At 43.2% G+C, this 16748-nt stretch overlaps 1 protein-coding gene across 1 annotated transcript in view; it reads right to left on the bottom strand.

Moving 5' to 3' along the window:
• LOC308078875 (UTP--glucose-1-phosphate uridylyltransferase-like) overlaps positions 1 to 16543 on the bottom strand; it is a gene marked incomplete at both ends in the record, with an annotated part of 42185 nt that extends 25642 nt beyond the window's left edge. The window contains 4 exons of the mRNA XM_080420218.1: positions 3436 to 3628; positions 9318 to 9321; positions 15160 to 15415; positions 15468 to 16543. Of these exons, the coding sequence (XP_080276344.1) occupies positions 3436 to 3628; positions 9318 to 9321; positions 15160 to 15415; positions 15468 to 16543 (1529 nt within the window). The remainder of the gene's footprint in view (positions 1 to 3435; positions 3629 to 9317; positions 9322 to 15159; positions 15416 to 15467) is intronic.
• Positions 16544 to 16748: the final 205 nt, after the last annotated feature.

Here is a 16748-nt window from a genome sequence, read left to right as displayed (position 1 = left end):
AGGTGGAATAGAGTGGTAGCGATCAGCTGTGGCTATACCACGTCATGGCCAGAATGCAACACTATGTCATTTTAGTCCTATGAAACAAGAATTATGACATCATCAAATAATGAAATGCTTGTTTTGAGCTTTGTATGCTGTAATGAACTAACTGAAATATATTTTCCCCTGGCAGTGGTGGACAAAGTACTCACCCCCAGTACTTGAGTCAAAGCTTTAATTAGATACTCCGGGTCAAATATTACTCGACTACAAGAGAAAATTGCTCAGTCAAATTTGTAGTTAAAGTGGGAGTACTTGCTTTTAAAAATCTATTCAAAAGCACATGCTTTTAGAAATAAATATGAAGAAATATTGAGTGTAAACAGCTGGCTGGATATCGACATGGGTTTTCACACGTCTCTAAGCAGTCATCAGTAGACTGTTGAAAGACTAATACCATACAGATCAATCGCACATGGATAATAAAACACTAAGAATATGTCTGTTATATATTGTCATTTATGTACTGTCCTGCACTATGCCTTTGCCTTTTTTCTGCTTAACTACAAACTGTCAATTTCATGATAATTGTGGCATACTGGTAATTGGCAAATAAAGTGATTGTGCATAAGGAAATACAATATCATCTGGATGCAGTTTCTCTTTCTGTTGCTTCAGCAGTTTTTATGTAATCTCATTTTTGTTTTCACATTTCCCAGTCTTGTTTGTATTTGCTTGTTAGCGGCATGATTTGTTTGTTTCACAGTCTGACATGGCTATATTACCCTCTCTTCTAAATTCTAGGTCCAGATCACTTGCTGACCGATCATAGTAGCAAAGAGCTGTTTACTCACTTGACAACAGGGAAACCCAACATTTGGTGAATCTAGTCTGATGCTTTGAAATGCTAATTCCTCTTTCTGCTTCTTCAGTAGAGAGCTAGACCAATGATGTCTATAATTCCTGAAGTCATAATAGGTTTAACAAATGAATATGGAAATGGGTTATTTGTGAGGCTTGGTCGAGATCAAATCCAACTTTCTCCAACTGGGGAACTCACAGGCAGTGTGGTCAGCATGATGCTTCACTCAAGTAGTTTGTAACAGCTCATTAAATACTAATTATCCCACAATATATTGTCATTTTTCTAATTATATTACAGCTGCCGAAACGAGGGAGCAGTAAATTAACTGGTTTTGCAAAAATGCTTACTCTAAAGCTTTTGGCAATGCTGTTAATTGAATATTGTTTGTATTAAAAAGGTGACCGGGTGTGCGCGAGACGCCTCCCACACCACCTCCCCGGGCTCCTGCTCCCTTCCCTCACTCCGGCTGTGTGTTATACCGAGCAGGTGTTCTCGGCCTTGTTGCAGGTGAGGGAAAACAGGGTCGACCCGTCCTCGACCTGATGTTGGAGAATGATGGATGTTGAAAACGTGGGGGCGGAGCAAAGGTCAGCGTCGAAGCGGGTCAAAGGAAAGCAGCGGATCATAGTGGTCCCAGATAGCCACACAGGGCTGCTCCCACTGTATATCATTTTAATCTCTCACAAGCCCGAGTCTCCTCTCCCTGTCAAGACGCCATGACTTGTACTGGATGGTTATCTCTCTCTCTCTCTCTCTCTCTCTCTCTCTCTCTCTCTCTCTCTCTCTCTCTCTCTCTCTCTCTCTCTCTCTCTCTCTCTCTCTCCTTTCCCAGAGGGACACATAGGCACATGTACTCTATACACTTCAGTATGTGTACACAAGCACACAAATGCAAACATTACTAAACTCTCAGATACACATCAAACCTATTGACTGTAGGGTCAATAACGGCTTGGCTTCCCTTTGAATCTCTGACATCACAATGATGACGTTGGTTTTGCCACAAATATGGAGTAATAAGGACAGACGGACGGACACAAAAGCTTTAAGGACAAACATACGGACTAACTCGCTTCTAGCCGGTAGGCGCCGCGCCGCGTTAATAAAACAATCACTTTAATCCATTATAAAAAACAATCCATTTTAATAAAGTAATTAAAAAATGTTTTCAAAATAGTATTCATTCATTGATATAAAGAGGAATTGGGGAAAAAAGGAGAGATATCCCACAAAAATGTGCTTCTCCATTATTTTATTAATCAGAAAAGGAATCCCTAGAACAATCCTTAAGAAGATAATTGATAGTCGCAGCCAGCTACTCTCAAATACACTAAACCACTTGGCATTAACTCTGACAAAAGGCCTTTTGCCTAAACGGCTGACACACAGACTGGAAACAAAAAGTAAAGGACCCCAATGGTTTAGTGATTTACGGGCGCAACACTTTGTCATCAGGCTTTAAGGGTGCACATTGACACTGAAACAGAATACACACAGACTATTGACAGAATCATAAAGCTGTTTTACAGGGGGTGCCCTCATCCTCTCGTATAGCAGTGGTTGTAAACTCCGGAGACGGACGTATACCGACACTGTGCATCACCGTCTCCACGCTCTGTCTGTTCTGCTCCTGTATGCATGTTTAAGCTCACTGTCACATGGGATTTACACACACCGACTGCACTCTTAATGAGAGCTCTAATCATCCTATACGCTGGACCTGGCAGACTATAATTTAGCTGTCCTTGAGTCTGCAGATGTGGAAAATATAATTATTCATTAGCCCAGTGGGGGGACGAACGTAATTATGAGGAAAGAAATTGATATTTTTACTTATAAACCTTATACTACATCACACCCCCATGATTTGGCCCTGCTTTATGTAACCACTTGAACCCTATAGTGAGTAGTAATGACCCTATTCTGGGTGTCTCATAATAGGCGAACGTTTGGCGAAAATCGCTTTGCGATGTGATCTTGTAGATTGGCTATTATTGGCGAAGAGATTTGGTGTAGAGGGACAAAAGGAGGGGGGGAAAGTAGCCTATAGGTGATCAATTCGTCCATGCTTTGTTCGTCATGGGACATTATCACTGACGAAAGAGTGGAGGGACTGCCATTTCATAGATTATTTCACAACCTGCCATCGTCGTCACGTTAACAGTATGAATATTATAGTTATTTTTTCGGCTGTCACAGAAGGCACATGACAGGGACGTGTCAGACAAGGGGATGGTGACAGTTTTTATCATAATGGCCTTTGTCAATCAGTCACTTCACAGATCTGTCACATCCTCAAAATTGCCCCCCTACTGTGGGGGGCCCCATCGAAAGCCTGTATGATTAGAACATTTGTTATAGCATGGCGTGTGCCGTGGGACTTTGACATAATTTGAGCTGTTGAAGGTGCAGGAGAAGGAGGACAGCCCCCTCAGGACACACAGTGTGAATGAGTGACACGTTTTACGAGGATGTATGCGAGAGACCGACGCTCCCCGTGGTGGCGTGACTCGACGCGAAGCCGCCGCCTGTCAAAGTGACGCCTTGGGAGGACATATAGGAGGAGAATCTACTCCACTCCATCACACCTTGGGCACGCCGTGCGGTTCTTCTGACAGAGGTTTCTCGGGGACCGCCTCGGTGGGGCTTTGAAGGAGATTTTTGGCCCGGGAGAACGAGGACGCTCGAGATTTTGAAACCCGGAGGAGCCGCAGATATCAAACGCGCCCAGCCCGCGTTTGAAGGCTGGCCCGTCGTCATCAGCGTGCAACTGACGGGAGCCTGTCGAGGACAAACATGGCCAATGAAATCAAACGCTGTGCTGTATGTGCAGCGGCGCTTAACGGCGTGTGACAGACATCTGTATCTACTTCCTGCGTCGTGTCACCATGCCACTTAGGGCAATAGACTAATCAAAGGGAGCAGCACTGTCTGTTCTATCAGGTCCTTTTCATGTGACTATGCTACTTTAGGGCCCGCAGGATCAGCGCAGCAAAGAAAAGGGGAAAAACATCAATGGAGAGAATCTATCACTTTGACTGGCCATGTCCTTGGCCCTTAATGGTTTAGGGAAATGTGTGTGTGTGTGTGTGTGTGTGTGACTACTCTTGCCGGTGTCCATGTTTGTTGATATAAAGTTATAAATATACGTTTTTTTGTCACTGTATATTTGTATCCTAGGAGCAGTGAGCTGCTGTTGGTTGTAGCACTCGGGGAGCAGTTAGGGGTTTAAGTGTCTTGCTCAGTTTGACCTTTGACACATTGTTGAGGCCTGGAATCGAACCTGGGACCTTTGCCTTCCCAGGCGGGCTATTTAACGATTCAGCTATGGCCTCCCCATGTTGCCATGGTTACCTGATGTGTCCAATCACAGTACGTTGTGGCCGGTCTGGAGTCACATGGAACTACATTTTTGGGAAAATGACGTCATATTTGATGATGTCGAGATTTGAGGAGCTGGATTTAAAGGCTGATTCCACACAGTGTGAGGACATTGGTGAAAGTGAAGCAGACTTTAACATCCTCCAGTTGAAACCATTAGAGCACCGAGTGGAAGTCAAAACTGACCAATCCTGGATCGTAACTTGAGACATCACTGGGACCGTTCTAGACGCTTGGAGAAGACACTCAGTCAAGTGATGGAGAGAAAGCTGTGTGATGCTGAGATGAGGAGGATCCAGCAATATGAGGTGGATGTAACTCTGGACCCTGAAACAGCACACTGTGAACTCATCCTGTCTGAGGATGGAAAACAAGTGAGTCATGGAAACGTACAGAAGAATCTCCCATACAACAGAGATAGATTCTCTACAATTTTCTATGTCTTAGGGAAACAAAGTTTCTCCGCAGGAAGGTTTTACTTTGAGGTTCAGGTTGGAGGGAAGACTCGCTGGAATGTAGGAGTGGCCAGAGAGTCCATCAACAGGAAGGGAAGGGATCAGAGTACCAACACTGATTACTGGACTATATGGTTGTGGAATGGAAATGAGTACAGGGCTCTTGCTGAACTTGGCCCTGATGTCCTCCCTGTAAGAGAGGAGGTCCAGAAAGTGGGAGTGTTTGTGGATTATGAGGAGGGTCTGGTCTCCTTTTACGATGTGGAGACCAGAGTTCATCTCTACTGTTTCACTGGCTGCACCTTCACTGAGAGACTCTGTCCATTCTTCAGTCCATGTAACAACCTTAATGGTACAAACTCTGCTCCTCTGATCATCTCTCCTGTCAATCACACTGATTGACAGGATTAATCCTTACATTTACAATAGAATATGTAAATTACACAGTATAATTGTAACTCTTAACAAACCTGCTTATCTGCAGCAGTTAGGGCTTCAGTGCCTTACTCAAGGACGCTTCATCCAGTTCAAAACACTGGTGACGACCTACAGTCAAGGTCACGTCACTTCCTGACCTTCACAAACACTTTGCATCAGATATCAGGTTTTTCTTCTTTTTTTTTACCAAATTAACCACCACATTTTTACCAAATTAAAACAACTTTTTAGATTTTTACCGAAGCTATGAGCCGTGCTATGAGCTTGTATATCTTCTATTTTTTAACACATTGAATGCCAGAGTTATTTCAGATTTTTTAGCTGTTTTATGCCAGAGATTTTTCATTAAGAAAAAAAAAGTACTCAGGAGCCGAGATACAGAATTTTTAAGTTTTAAGTTAACAAGGAAGTGGATGGGAGTTTAAATCTTCAAAAAATCATATCTCCTTGGTCTTTGGGTCAAATTTAAAAAAAAAAATGTAAACAATTTTTTTTTCAATGCGTTTCAATGCGTTCTTGGCACACAAGTGATGGATTCAAAAGAACGCATCGATGCGTTCTTGGCACTGTATGTGTTTATAGCCAAAGTGTAAAATAATGGTTAAAGTGGTTAAATTGACACAGATGCTTTCCCGGTTTTAATGGGTTAAAGCAGCGCTACTCAACCCAAAATGTACATTTTCTTATAACAATAACAATGCGTAGTGTGTGTTACAAAATCGAAAAATCCAAAATAGGACCGTCATTTTTAGCTTGCGGCCCCTTGGACTTTTGGTATTTTGCTGAGTGGCCCCTGAGCCATCTTAAAGGATCTACACCATGAATTTAAAAAAAATATTTGATATTTAATATCATAATGGTGTATGTCCCTCAAACCTTTTGAGGTTTGAGCCTAAATCATCACTCAGATATACTCATCCCAAGTCAATTGTCTCTGGCTTATACAGCACTTTCAGCTGCAATACCAAAACGTCCTCTTGGGCAGGGGGGGGCTACTGAGCAATTCTGTCTGGCCAGCATCAATGCAATGGCAATGCAAGTGATGTCACTTGCATTGCCATTCTGAAATGGCCTGTTCAGACACGCCCATTCTGAAAATCTCTGAAATGAGAATGAATGACTGAATGTTAAAAAAAAATATTTTTGGGGGTACAAGAGACACTGGGGAGCCCAAAAAATACTAAAAACCAAAAAAAAAATGAAATTCATGGTGTAGACCCTTTAAGTTGAGTAGCCCTGGGTTAGAGTATACTATGTTAGTTCCATTACACAATCGATTGATCTATCATTAAAATAAAATATGCTCTGAGAATGCACGCCGAGCATCTGGCCACACATCTGACCACTTAACAAGTGGTCAGATGGGTGGGCTGCGAATACTTTCGAGATTTTAAAGTGGGCTCTCATCAAAGAAAAGGTTGGGAAGGTGAGACGAAGGAGGGGCCCAGACAGGAGGCCATCCACAGAGCCTAGTCCCTCCACGTGCCAGAGCCTCCCCCGGTCCCGGCAGAGTAGTTCCAGAGGAGCGGATTGATCGAGGAGCCCTGTCTTTCCCTAAGAGGACTGACCGTGGGTAGCTACTGGAACGTAAGTCCCCCGATTTACGTCGGGTCTCGCAACATACACCCGGGCCCTCACCCAGGTGACCCAGCCACCTGGGTGAGGGCCCGGGTGTATGTTGCGAGACCCGAAACACCCGTCGACCCCAGGCTACAACACTGATGATACGTCCCAGGCGCATCCACGTGATGTTTTTGGGTGGTGTAGCCGCCCCTACAAGTGGGGTTGGGACACCTCATTAGTACACATTTGCTGTACTGTGATTGGCTCATTAGTACACCCCTAGCTGTACTGTGATTGGCTGACTCTATTCAGCACTGTGATTGGCTAGCGAGACACATGATGACATTAATAACCTATAAATAAGACTATGCATTTCAAAAAATCATTTTTTTAAAAAAGTGAGCTTCCATCACTGTGATGACCACTGTGATGACCACACTGCCCACTTCACGCTGGGTGTGATTTCTGGGCGGTGTAGCCGCCCCTATAAGTGGGGTTGGGACACCTCATTAGTATTAGTTTCCTGCACTGTGATTGGCCCACTTGGCCCACTTTCCTGTACTGTGATTGGCTGACTCTATTGGCTGACTCTATTCAGCACTGTGATTGGCTAGCGAGACACATGATGACATCAATAACCTATAAATAGGATTATGCATTTCCAAAAATCCTTATTTTTTGGAAGTGAGCTTCCATCACTATGATGACCACTGTGATGACCACACCGCCCACTTCACACTGGGTGTGATTTAATTTTATTTATAGGAAGCATTGCTCTACTAGTACAATGGGATAGTACAATTGAAAATAGTTCACATTGATATTGTTTGGGACTAAAGTGGTGGGGACCGACCGACATTGGCATAATTTGTTCTTTTTATACCACAACAACACCAATAGCAGAAAAATATACTATATTCACAGAAAAAAAGAGGGGTGCGGCGGGGTGCAGAGGAGGCCACGCCCACTAGGCTCCTTCCATGGAGCTGGCTGAGGGAGTGAGTTGTTTGACTCTCTGTGGTCAAGCTGGCAGGAGATAGAAGTCCACTTGTAATCTGAGGGCAGACATGCTTTTAGGTCAGTGTTCAGTGTTTCAATGTCCATCCTAAGATACACTTCATTTACTATTTTGGCCCCACTTTGAAAACCGTGTGTGTGTGTGTGTGTGTGTGTGTGTGTGTGTGTGTGTGTGTGTGTGTGTGTGTGTGTGCGTGTGCGTGTGTGCGTGTGTGTGTGCGCTCGCTTGTACCGGCATGGGTACAAGGCAATGCAATTGAGCAATCTTGTGCATCTCGAGCGACCAACAGTAACCCGAAGTACATAGCTGTACATTTGTTTTAATAAAAAGTCCAAGCTATTCTGAAAGTAATCATTGCTATAGCGTTCGTATGATTCTAAAGGATTATGATCAGATTACGATGCCTTATAAGTATGTGTATAATGCGTTATACACACGGATGCATAGCAAGTGCTATACCCGGGTGTCCCCGTCTCAAATAAACAGAAAATACATTTTCAGGTGGGTCACTAGAGAAAGAACCCCTTCATCAGCTTCAATGTTATAGTGTTCCAATTCCATTTTGTCGGCTCATTGTTTTTGTTTCATCACTTCCAATTTATCCTGTATGAGTTGAATGAAATTGATTGAACGAAATTGGTATCGCCATGGGTGACCCCCGAAAATTTATTTCATGTTCACTAAAGTAGAACACACGTTTAACCCATTAAGACCGGGAACGCACCTATGTGTCATTTTTATATTTCTTTAGCTATTCAAAAATAGCAGATCTACAAGCTCGTAGCGCGGCACCGAGTGCCGCGCTACGACCTTGCAGATCTGCTATTTTAGAAAAAAATTGAAAATGTGTGTACCTTTTTTAATATATATATATTTTTAAAGCAACATTTGTAACTCAAATCTTTGCTTCTGGGGGATTCTACAAATGTCTTTCAAATCCTAACAGTTTTTTTGAAAAAACCTTTTCATGTCAAGGACCCCCAAAATTATATGATTTGTATTTATAAATCTATAATCTATATAATCTATATATATAGAGAGAGAGATTTAAGTAAAAATTTTCGCCTTAAAAAATATATATATTCAAAAATGTGCAAAAACAAATCACGATTTAAAAAAAATCTGAGTGCCGCGCTATGAGCTTGCATATCTGCTATTTTTGAATAGCCCAAAGAAATCTTAAAATGACACAGACGCGTTCCCGGTCTGAATGGGTTAATTACAATACTACTTGAACGCATGCATTTGATTTAGTCATGTGCAGTGCGTGCCCTTTTGTGTTCGAGGAAAAGTATAAGGAAAACAAGCAGTGATTGTTTCTTCTGATCCGTTTCTGTTTGTTTCAAACTTCTGCAAAAAAGTCTTCACCTTACAAATGTCCTCAGAGACAGTATGCCACCCATGCAGGACCACTGAGGGAATAACAGCACAGTCGAGTAGGTTCACTGACACTTGGCTGTGTAAAAGGGCAACCTTCGAGGATCACCAGGCTTAGCATTTACCAGCACTATGCGCTCACCATGCATCACAATGACTCTCAATGACACAGCATGAGAGTGGAAATATACAGTTAAAGATACGCTATAATAGCCTAGCACATAATACATTCACTCACAGAACTGTTTTCACAGAGACACAGTCAAACATGCACACCCGTAAAAACACTTCCCCCCCCCCCCCCTCTTCTCATTAGCTGGTCGCTTCAACCATTTTAAACCCGGCGTACCTATTTTGGGCATGTCATTATAGGCAAACATTTTCCAATATTTTCACAAATATTCAGTTGGCAGAAAATGGCAGATCTGCAAGCTCACAACGCGTCGCAAGGCTATCTTCTTCGATTGGCTATTTTCTACAGGCTCTATATTCTGATAGTGATCATTGCTATAGAGCAGGGGTGGGCAACTTTGATGATGGAGAGGGCCACCATATTACCACACTCACTCCAGAGGGCCACATTGCATATACTGTCGGGCAGACACCCATTATCTCTGTATTTTAACTTTTTTTGTAAATTAATGCCGTACTTCGCCATTCTGTGTCACAGAAAAGTAGCAAAAATAGCAGATATACAGTACAAGCTCAAAACGCGTCGCAGTGCGACGCGTTTTGAGCTTGTAGATCTGCTGGTTTTGCTATTTTTGAATTGGAATCCAGATTGTTTTGCTATTTTTTTTATTTGAATCCTGAAAAGTTAATGTTTTATTCAATTTAAAATGTATTTAGTTATACTTATGTTAACTTTATGAATGTGAATACAAATAGGCCTACATAGGACAAAAAATACAATATAATTTTAATACCAGTCATTAAGCTACTATAATATAGACTGAAGTAATTAAAGCGGGTCATGTTTGCATGTTTGGAATTGTAACAGCTGAAATCAATAATATATCAGTATTCCGATATGAACCTGCGGGCCGCATTAAGTGAAGGTGGGGGCCGCATGTGTTCCCCCGGGCCGCCAGTTGCCCATGTATGCTATAGAGTGTTTGTTCAGCAACAGAGGTTTCACCGTCTCTCCATCTCTTTAATAAACGGATGATAAATGCTCAGGTGGGTCACCAGTTTAATCCAATCAGGAGAGAGAACCCATTTATCAGCTTCTGTTTTATAGTGTTCCAATTCCAATTTTGTCTGGATTTGTCTCATTTCTTTGTGTCATCACTTCCAATTTCACTTGTTTATTTGTATCCTGTAGGAGTTCTCTCTCCTGATTCCATGAAATTACCCTGACCTGAAAAAATATTTTCTGTTTATTGAAGAGCTGGAGAGACAGGGAGACACCTGGTATATAGATACTAAGGGAATATAGGCCTAGAGCAATTTGACACTTATTTTAGCAATAAAATATCACACCACCTTTAATTTGTTGTTCGTACTTGGCATTCCTCTACGTAAGGGAATGTGTTTCAGAAATGAATCTTAATTGTTTGATTCTTTGCTGGCAACGTTTTATTGGTGCAGGTTGCAAACATTAAGAAAGAACACACAATTATACTTAATGCTTGTGCCCAGATCTCCTAAGAGACAAAGTAGCCGTGCTGAGAATAATTGTACAGGCAGCTGTCCAACTCTCTGCATGTGATTTACCAGTTGCTTATTATACAAATGTAATAAATGTAGCTCAGATGCTCTCTGGGGGCTTGCATTGCGCTTGAACGTAAAACACATAATTTGAAACGTGATGAAAAATACTGCTGGCGTTATGTTTTTAAGCTACATTTAAATTAAATGCCTAATATGGCCAAACATACTCTCCCTTTAACGTTCTTCTAAATTAATTTGTCAGATCTGTTGCCTATTTTAAACAACAACCAAAAAACAGGCTGATACAGTACAGCATGTGACTTATATCTACACATTTCTTTGCATTAAAATGTCCCACTATTCCCATTTAACTTGGACTAGGGCAGTGGTTCTCAAAATTGTTCATGTCAAGGACCCCCAAATTGACACTTATTAGTCCGCGGACCCCCATTTGAAACGATATGTCAGGGGACCCCCCCATAAGAGAAGAGTTTTACGGCCCTAGCAGTGATTCTCAACCATTTTAATTTCAAGGACCCCCAGTTTTACATGCTTTTGGCTACGGACCCCCATTTAATGGCATTTCTATCTCTGGGACCCCAATTTATATTGTAAAATCTATGTTAATTTAACTCTGAGAGTTTCAAATGGAACCAAATGGACCCGTTAGGGTCCATTTGGTTCCATTTGTACACTCTCTGAGTTACAGACCCATAAGGGTCCATTTGGTTCCTAACTATATATCATTTAGCTGGGGACCCCCTGGAACTCCCTCACGGACCCCTGGGGGTCCCCGGAACCCACTTTGAGAACCAATGGACTAGGGAACATTGTTAGACTGCTAAACCAAAACAAACCACGTGTCATTACTGTGATAACATAACATGAATACCCCATTTTCATTACACTTCCTTGGGTTAATGTCGTTATCGCTCGTCGTTTATACGCTTTTAATTAAATAGTTAAATTGTGATATTATCAAAACATCTCAAACATAGCAGACAGTCTACATATCCCCAAAGGACATGCATGTATTCAGTCAGACCAGAAGCAAGGATAAACATCCCACTGATCCTTAAAAATGAACGACCAGAGGGTGGATATCAAAAGCGGAGAGATGGACCCCCCCCCCCCCATTCCCCCAACAAATCAAATCCTGTGTATATTCATGGCTACAGTACACTACAATAATCAGGGATGCTGTTGAGGTTGCTTATAAGCAACACTGATGCAAGTTAGTATTTTGTATTCCATACGAGTATAAAATGTACCCAGATATATACCCAAAGTAGCCTATATTGAGCTTCGGAATGTACATCCTCTCGCCTTTGAAAGTGCCTCTTTTGGGTTTACATTATTCATCCTTTCTCAAGCGTAAATGCCATTTACTCACATGAGTTACACAAACGCATAACTTTGGTTGATGCCGCTGTGCTGATTTATTTTGGGGGGATATCGTGGGTATGTGGGCTTTCCCTGTTTTTATTACTGACAAGGTGCAATAACTTCAATCTGCAGTTGTTTTTCTCCTCTGTTTTTGTTTGTTGTTTCCCAGATCCTTCATGGTTTCTCTATCCTCCTTCTACTGTGTATTTAATCTGCTTAGGCCTTACAATAGAAAAATACCCGGGTGGCAACTTATGATAGATGTGCCACTGAAATAGCAAGAAGTGAAAGTAAGAATAACATCACCTGGTGTTTCCTCACTGTCAGGTGCAATAGCTATAATGCTGCCAGAAGCTATATGCGAGGAATTTCTTTAATGACAAAGAAAATGCTATCCTGCCGGTGTCCGCATATTAACAAGGCAGTAAATAATGGGCTCCGTTATCTATCCCAGTTTTTGCCAAAAGTGTGGCATTTTTCTCCCCATGCGGCGTGGTGTTTTTCTATCCTGTTCCGAGCTGATTCTCAGTTAATTGGTTGAAACAGCCTGCAGAATGGTGTTGTATGTGTGCAGTTCATTAAGCAACGTAGATAAGCTCGTCATAATTTACACAGCGCACGGGGACCGTCCGTCGTGAGGTTTCTCCTCGAGTTGTATTGTATCGCTTATTTATATGGCGGACTCATAGGGGTTTGGAGCTACTTTAGCTCATTTAGCTGAAGACAAAACATGCAATCATGGCAATAACAACAGACATTAGCAGCACATGTTCAGGGCAATTCGTTATGGGTTTATCAGATTGGCATACAACCCCATAACATGCACTCCAACCCCCATCCTCCTCAGTGAAAGGGCCAAATGGCTCTCATTGTATGCCTCACTGTCAGTCAGTGAACAGGTGGGGCCACTCCAAATATTAATTAAAGGACATCTCATCCGTACCCCTCTTTGCCCCACCCTTCCCAACACCTCACACACACCCCCACATTGGACATGCCTATTAGCCGTGAGAAGTAATTAAAAGTGGCACAGACATATGAAAACCTTACTAATGACTCCATAAACCTTTCACAGTGTGGGACTATCACGGCTCAGCCACGTGGAAAGACTTCATTGTGAAGTGTATGGAGCACCCATAAGAGCTAGACTGTTATACCAGGAGCAGGGAGGAATGGGATTATTTCCTCCTTTCCTGCCGGAAGCCTATAAAATTGAGCAATAGAAAATAGTAATGGAGTTGCTGTGTGTGGATCAGGCTAAACCTCACAAATTACACCGTAAAATCCTGGGTGTTAATTCTGATAGCGTACAAATGTAACCAAATAGATGCGGGTCTATCTATCTATCTATCTATATATACAATTGGCAAGTGGCAAGTGTGGCTGTGTGTTTGTTTGTCTGTTTGTTTGTTTGTTTGTCGGGGTCTCCAAAAAGTTAGGTTTCGGTTTGCATGTTGCAGTTAGGTTTCACTTTCGGTTTGCGTGTTGCCAAATCATGTGTGAGAAACAAGCACGTGTACACGCTCTACTGTCTCTGTCTCCGATGTGCGGGCCAGGCTACTAGACGGGAGGGCCGTGTAGCAGCCCGAACCTCTAGTTTGGTTACTTTTTGTATCTTATTAGAGTTAAATGTCAATGTATACCATTTATACATTTATTACTCTGATAATGCAACTTTCATTTTAAATATAACTGAGTATTTTAGTTATTGATTATTATTTAGGCAATTTAGTGGCAGCCAACTACATTTCACAGTGATGGATATAAGAATGATGTGGCACCGTTCAGGACAAATTTGATCATTTCATAATTATGTCTTTAAATACTCCCACTATTTAACATGACGTCAATCTCATGCAGACTGAGAAAGAATGTATCATAAGCCAGAGAGGGAAAGGCAATACATGTTGGCCAATTTAAACTCTGATTATTACTGGATATATCTTTATAAAGTCTTGTTTGGAATGGATTCTGTTGTTGTTATGCCTGTCTCCTGTATCAAAACACTTCAATGCTCATAGTGATTAGACATGGGCAGATGTTTGGCACATTTTGGTGGCAATTATATAAACAGTATTTATGCGTCAGATGTTATCTGTTTGTTGATTACATTAATACTTAATATAAGTAAAAACTTACTTAAAATCCCTTTCCTCTACTCAATTGTTACAACTTTAAAATTGTCCTGAAATGTCTACCTTTGACCACTGCTAGTGTCCTAGCACTTCACAACACTCCCTAATGCACACAATATTCACCCAAAAACCAATTCCACTTGTATGTTCATCTCTAAGATGAACTCAGAGGTTGATTTGTTCAACTTATCCTTCGTGAAGGAAGCGTGCAGGAAATGCTATGGCATGCTCTTTTCCACTGTGAAACTTTTCCTTTAGCAGTCTGGCTCACTGGACCCTGACCGGCATCTCATTACATGTCAGGTCTCAGGGGGAAGGATTCGTCGCTCCCCCCCCACAACCACACACTGCTATTGTTGCTGCTGTCTGGCTCCCATCAGCCGTCTGTTAAACGGCTGTTAATGAGATAACGAAGCGCGCACGCACGCACGCACGCACGCACGCGCGCACGCGCGCACGCACGCACGCACACACGCAAACACACACACGCGTAAACACACACACACGTAAACACACACACACACGTAAACACACACACACGTAAACACACACACACACACACACACACACACACACACACACACACACACACACACACACACACACACACACACACACACACACACACACACACACACACACACACACACACACACACACACACACACACACACACACACACAATAACTTATTCCGTTCACCACAGCCATCAGCTGGGTGAAGCTGAAACTGAATTCCCCTCATCTGTCATAAGGTCACGACTCGGATGAAGGAGTCTTGGTCACATGATGTATGACAATGAAGGTTGGACGCTGAAGGGGAGGAAAGGGAGAAGGCCTTAGTGGTCCAGGATGCAGAGGTTGCCAGACACACTTTTATTTTCCAGCACAGAGCGGTGATGATTACCGTTCCCTTCAGTGAAACGTGCTTGCCGAAGGTGACGTCTCCAAACACTGTAAGGTGGTCCAGCTCCAGCTTATTAGGGATGCTCTGAAACCTCCTCAGGTACTCCTGCACCTTTTCAAAGGAGCTTCCCAGTTTGATGTGGGGTGTGGTGGGGATCTCTCTCTTGCTGTTCATGGTGAGAGAGCCCGCCTCCAGGCTGTACAGGTTGGACGTGACCAATAGCAGGTCAGAGGTGGTTTTGACGGGCAGGAAGCGGCTGCGTGGCACATTGACGCCCATGGCGTCGCTGAAGCACTTGATGGCCGCACCCACGGCGGTCTCCATGCTGGATCACGTTCTGACCACTGTCCAGCGTCCTGGGGTTAACTATGATCTCCATGTCTATGGCATTCTGCTCCTGCAGCCTCTTGATTGCATTTAGAGAGATCCACAGATTGTTGGTGTTGAAGATGTTAAACTTGGTGATGGACTTGAACTCATCAATGTGAGCCTCTGGCACCTGGGAAATGTCCAACAGCCGCAGTTTACCTTCATACTGGACCAGGGTTCCACCTTTAATGTCAGCTTTAGTTCTGTCTGTCACTTCCATGATGAAATCGCAGCGATTGCCGTTGGACTGTCTGACCAGGTGGCGCAGGATGTGGAGGTCCACGGAGGCTCCCAGGTTGTCGACGTTGGACACAAAGATGTATTCCTTTCCCAGGGCTATGAGTTGGTCCAGCAGGCCAGAGTTGTACAAACTGGCGAAGACATCTCCGTGGCCGGGCGGGTACCACACATCTGTGTTCTGATCGGTCATGGCCATGGCCACTGGCAGAAGGGACTCCTTGTTGATGCGTGGGTACCTGCTCTGGGTGAAGGTGTGTATCTTCACACGGTGATGAGTATACTTATGCAGAATCTTCTTTGTGTCCTCGTCCGTGTTGAAAGAGTTCATGAGAACAAGAGGAACATCCGTGTTGTACGTCTTGTTCAGATGCTCCATCTGTTGCACAGTGAGGTCCAGGAAGGTGTTCATGTTGCGGACGGTGATGAGGCTCTTTGGGCCCTTGCACCCCATGCTGGTCCCCAGACCTCCATTAAGTTTCAACACCACAAGCTTGTTGAGACTGTCAACCACACTGCTGTCCGGGAGGCCATGAGCAGCTATTTTATCATAAGGCTGGATCAAATCTTCTGCGGGTTGTTGTATCTTGTTCCATTCGACGGATGGTCCCTTCATGGTTCCCTGAAGAAACCTGTGGAACAGCTTCTCGAAACCTTCAAGGTCTTTTCTGGACAGCTCCCTCTCGGCAGCCGTTGATATTGTGTCCAGTAGCTTCTCCAGTTCTCCGTGCATGGAGCTCTCCAGCTGTTGCCGCATCACGTCCTGGAACTGAGACATCAATTCAATTCAATTCAATTCAATTTTATTAAAGTGTCAAATCACAACAAGTTGTCTCAAGACACTTTACATGTAGAGAAGAGACCCGACATCCCACCCTGAGCAAGCAATTTTGCGACAGTGGCAACGAAAAACTCCCTCTTAACTGGAAGAAACGTCAGGCAGACCCTAGGCTCTAGGGTGGCGGCCTTCTGCCTCGACCGTG

This window comes from Gymnoscopelus braueri (assembly GCF_963280865.1).
Source record: "Gymnoscopelus braueri genome assembly, chromosome: 22".
Lineage (NCBI taxonomy): Eukaryota > Metazoa > Chordata > Actinopteri > Myctophiformes > Myctophidae > Gymnoscopelus > Gymnoscopelus braueri.
The sequence above is the reverse complement of the archived record's forward strand: the minus strand, read 5'-3'. Positions and strand labels throughout refer to the sequence as shown.